The sequence below is a fragment of the Silene latifolia genome, chromosome 7 (genome assembly GCF_048544455.1).
Source record: "Silene latifolia isolate original U9 population chromosome 7, ASM4854445v1, whole genome shotgun sequence".
Classification (NCBI taxonomy): Eukaryota; Viridiplantae; Streptophyta; class Magnoliopsida; order Caryophyllales; family Caryophyllaceae; genus Silene; species Silene latifolia.
The window spans coordinates 35,368,761-35,373,835 of record NC_133532.1 but is presented as its reverse complement, the minus strand read 5'-3'; the positions used below and the strand labels follow the sequence as shown (position 1 = coordinate 35,373,835).

Here is a 5,075-nt window from a genome sequence, read left to right as displayed (position 1 = left end):
CAATACAACCACGTAGTCAGCCTATCAATATTTTTCCTCCGTCGCCGGCCACCAGCACTCACACAATGATGACCACCATCACCCCAAAATGAGTCATTTCTAGATCTACAATCACCAAATCCACGCCGACGATTACTCAGGCGTACTCAGTCGACACCGGTGATTCTTCCAGCGAACAAACCAATTATCCAATTCAGAAATAGCCGATAATCTAATGCCTCACCTGTAAAAATTGATTTTCGAATGGATACATGTGGTGCACCGATCTGGTCGCCAGAGAACGTTTTTACATATAACAATTAGCGTCGCCACCGTTGCCGGAGATGACGTTCTCTCCACCATACTCGCCGTCCTCATCTGGTACTGATAAGGAGATGACGACGATAAAGGAAGAGGAGGATAAAGCGGAAGAATCTCCATTGTTGTCGAACAGCTCGAGCTCGAACTCTCCGTCGGTGATGTCGCCTGCTTCGCCGTCGTTAGCGGACATATCGACTTCGAGGTGGATGAAGGTGGAGATTTCAATGAAGTATTGGCTTTGTCTTCGGTTGAGGACGCCATAATTGAGATGTGGAGTTTTTTTGGGATTTTTTTGACAGAGAGTTGTGTTTATGGAGGGAGAAAAAGTTCCAGGAAACGCGTGACTTTTATTTGTTTAGAGGTTGAATCTCAGCCATGAATTTGTATTTATCCAATGGTTCAGATTTGTGAGTACAAACTCACCATAAGAATCAAACTCACGAGATCCCGCCTACATATATATATATATATATATATATATATATATATATATATATATATATATATATATATATATATATATATATATATATATATATGTATATATATATATATATATATAAATTGCATCCGGTGAGTCTAGGTATCTTAGGTGAGTCCGTCGCGCAATTCTCCACCATTAGATTTTTGATTGAATGAGTGGATGAGATTAAATGTAGAGCCAAGTATATAACCTGCGTTATTAAGGAATAATAGGCATAATCGCTCGTTCAATTTCTCTCTCTTCGTTCACTCCGTTTCTCTCTCTACGAAATTCTCTGTTTCCTTTCTTCGCTCTCACGTAAACAAAAATCCAGCAAATTCACGAATCAATTCCTATTCAACAATTCTTATTCAACAATCCAATCAACTTTCTGTCATATCGTTCAATTCAATCAACCTAATTTTGATTGACCGAGGTTTTCGAATTCAATCCGTTCATCCAATTGTTTTTTCCTTGTTGCTAGTATGGATTCCGATTCTACAGAGAACACTATGCGCGCAGGTAATTTCATGAATCCTTTGCTTTTTTTAGGTTTTTCATTCTTCAATTTCATGTTTTCATTGTTGTTAAGTTGATGTCGCTTTTCAATTTCTGCCGATGCTTTTAATTTCCTGTTATCATTATGAATCCATCGACATAGTCTGCAATTCTGTTATTTTATCTCGAGCTTACGATTTTACGCTCATTCGTACCAGATTTAGGTTTTGTGTTGTTCATATGGAATGTTTTGATTGAATTGATGTAGGTATACAAATTAATTGCAATTATTATTTTCAATTTCTCATGCGAGCTTCTGTATTGTAATTTGCCTCCTATTTCACATTAATTCGTCGACATCAGTTGAATCTTAGGTGAATCAATTGAGAAGGATTTAGATTATATGTGTTCAAAGTGTTTGTAAAAAATATTGAGTTCTGACATAGTCACATTTAAACCTGGATTTGCTTTCATGAAAATTGGAGTAACTCTGGGGATTAAATCATCGTTCTTAAAATATTTGACACCTGTTACTGTAATATCATTACTATAACATTAAAACTTGTTGTCAACACTGAACTTGAAATAATTGTGATAACGTGTTACTATATAATTGTGTAAGTACCTTCTTCCGATGAAGTTTTCGCTGAATAATAGTGTTATTCCTCATTTAACATTGCACAGTCTAGTAAGCTTAATCGAGTGCATATTTCTGTTATGTTGTTAATCCTTATGTACATATATTGTGACAGTAACAGTGTTACTGTAACATGACATCCTTTTGCAGTCCCGCTCGTCTATTCATTACAGAGTCCAGTATTGTCAATCCAGTCCTTTCTACGCCCATCGCACTACAACAGCACAATGTTCAACCAAATAATCAGCTTGTTTTGTCTCATACACCTAATGGAAGCGAGAGGTTGATTCGTGTAGTTGAGAGCAAGTTCAGACCTAAAATTGGTACAGTTTTCAGCTCACTTGAGGCAGGAATTGAATTCTACGGGGTTTACGCACGCGCATGTGGTTTTACTCCCAGGAAGTACACTGCCAAAAAACTTCGAGGTGGCATAGCACACCAAAAATTAATAGTCTGCAATCGTCAAGGGTTTAGGGGAAATAAACAGAAACTCCGTTCCATTCCTGTCGATGAGCATAATAATGGTGACTGCTCTTCCACAGTTGAAACAGTTAAAAGGCGCGTTAAAATCACAAGAGTTGGCTGCAGAGCTTATGTTAGATTTACCCTTCTTAATAGGCTTGAGGGACCTACTATGATTGACGACTTTTCTGAGTCTCATAACCATCATCTCACCTCTGTTTCTAATCGAGATCTCGAAAAGATTTCGAGATGCCTTGACATGTTTCACAAACAGCTTATATTGGACAATTTCAAGTTGAACATCGGGGCTGCGAAGACTTTCAGACAGGTTAAGGAGCTTGTACATGGGTATGAAAATATAGGTGCTACATTAATGGACTTTAAAAACTTTCAAAGAGATATCAAGTGTTATATAGGGGAAAGAGACGCTGACCTTTTCCTTGATCGTCTTGAAAAGCTCAAAGCCACCCAACCCCAGTTTTACTTTGCCTATGATGTTGACGCATCTAACTTTCTCACGAAGGTTATTTGGGCTGATTCCACATCAATTAGAAATTACTCATTCTTCAGGGATGATGTCAGCTTTGACCCCACCTATGACACAAACAAGTATGATATGGTTTTTACACCATTCACAGGTGTCAATCACCACAGAAAGTCGGTTTTTTCCGCTGCTTGTTTATTGTCACACGAAGACGAACTGTCCTTCAAATGGGCCTTTCAGCATTTCTTGTCTGCTATGGGTCAGAAGGAGCCCCAATTCCTTATCATGGATCAATGCCCTGGTATAAAAAAGGCCTTCCCCTCTGTCTTCAAGCAAGCTCGACATCGTTATTGCATGTGGCATATAACGCAAAAGATCACAGATAAAGTGGGTTCAGCACTTTTCAAAGACACTGACTTCTTTAATCGGTTCAACGCTGTCGTCTGGGACTCTGTTTTGGAACCGTTTGAGTTTGAAGACAAGTGGCAACAACTTATTTCAGATTTTCAACTGGAAGATAATGACTGGTTATCTACAATGTTCACTGACCGAAAGCATTGGATTCCTGCCTATCATCGTGACCTTCCCATGGGCTGCATATTAAGAACAACACAGCAATCAGAGAGTGCAAATTCTTTTTTCAAGCGGTATGAGAATCACTTTGGTACACTTGTCGAATTTTGGATGAGGTAAACAAACATCTCTGTTTCCTTTGGTCACAATCTATGTACATAGATTAAGTTACAGTAACACCATTACTATATCATTGTTACATAATTCATATGTTGTTGTTCCCTTGTCACATTATTACTAGGTTCCAAACTGCTATGGACTAGCAACGCTACACACAAAGGTGCGATGATGATGACAGCGACCACTCATTACCTAACCTAGACACAAACATACATTTAGAAAAACATGGTGCTATTGTATACACACATGCTGTGTTTAAGATGTTCCAAGAGGAAGGAAAGGCTGCTATATCATGTGGTGTCGCTGACTTTGACAAGGAAGACAATCTGCGGATAATTTTTGTGGAAGATGCTGAATCAAACAGAACTTTGAAGGTGACATTCAACCTTTCAACCACGGATGCAGAATGTGCTTGCAAACTCTTCGAAAAAATAGGGTTACTTTGCAGACATATTGTGTGGGTGTACAAGGGCAAAGGAATTCGGCAAATACCAAGAAAGTACATTTTAGATCGTTGGGCCAAAAACTCTTACGCAACTAACAGGTTAGATTGGAAAACTTTATTACGAACTCTGGCTTACTGTTTCACTTTGAGCCCTCACTCCAATAACTTATTACAGTAATATTCTTACCATATAAAATAGTAACTTGCCGTTCCATTATCAGGCTTGATCCCAATGGGAATGTCATCGAGGATTCAAATATGGCTCAGTCTGACAACAGCCTTGTGTGCAAGCTATGGGCAGAGTTCAGTACAACAGTTGGAGTTCTCAAAACTTTACCTCCGGCTCACATGGACGAATTAGCATCCCTCCTAGTTGAGTTCCGCGAGAAGTTATCTGTTATACCACTTACAAAAGATCAAGAAATGGAGATGCTCTTGGGCTAAAGCTTGTCGTCTGAAGTCACTATTCGGCCTCCGGTTAAAGCACATAATTAGGGCAGCGGAAAAAGATTAACGTCAGCAAAAACACAAGCCATTGAAAAGGCAGCAAAGCCAAATAGACTATGTGCATACTGCAAGGAAAAAGTTGACCACGACAAGAGAACATGCCCTCTTCGCATAGCTGAAGAAGTAGCTGCAAAAGCATCTAAAAAAAATTGTAGTCTGATACTGCCATGCTATTAAAGTTATATGTCATTACAAGAAGTAGTAGGATACCGTGTTGCTGTGACACTAACATACCACAGCAAAAAGTAATGAATTCCTGATGATTAAACAATGATTTTTCATTCAAGAATTGACATGGAAACTTAATATTTTCAATTACAGTACGATGGTTTTATCAATCTAACTTCACATTTTTGTCTAGTATTAATACCTTTTAAATTAATCATCCTTAAATATGCTGATAGTAACAAGCTTACTATTTTCAAATTATCTAAGGAAAAGGGTTTAGGGTTGGATTAGGCGGCTCCGTGATGCGGTGACGCCTAATCCAACCCTAAACTCTTTTCCGTCCCGTTTTAGAAGCGTCTTTCCCCTCTGTTAATGTCATTCATGTTTTAGAGTCACAGTGTTACTCTATGTTTGATTA

At 38.4% G+C, this 5,075-nt stretch overlaps 1 protein-coding gene across 1 annotated transcript; it reads left to right on the top strand.

The window, feature by feature from the left end:
- The first annotated feature begins 323 nt into the window (after positions 1-323).
- On the top strand, positions 324-4,426 carry LOC141589954 (protein FAR1-RELATED SEQUENCE 5-like). Its single transcript, XM_074410574.1, has 4 exons — positions 324-529; positions 2,049-3,533; positions 3,698-4,081; positions 4,204-4,426. The coding sequence occupies exons 1-4, from the start codon at positions 324-326 to the stop codon at positions 4,424-4,426; spliced, it is 2,298 nt and encodes a 765-aa protein (XP_074266675.1).
- The last annotated feature ends 649 nt before the right edge of the window (positions 4,427-5,075 follow it).

Bases quoted from the DNA above. Each gene is read 5' to 3' on its own strand.
- LOC141589954 (XM_074410574.1), top strand. From the start codon at position 324: ATGACGTTCTCTCCACCATACTCGCCGTCCTCATCTGGTACTGATAAG. The intron at 530-2,048 runs GTATTGGCTTTG...ATCCTTTTGCAG, and splicing joins AAGGTGGAGATTTCAATGAA to TCCCGCTCGTCTATTCATTA. The intron at 4,082-4,203 runs GTTAGATTGGAA...TTCCATTATCAG, and splicing joins AACTCTTACGCAACTAACAG to GCTTGATCCCAATGGGAATG.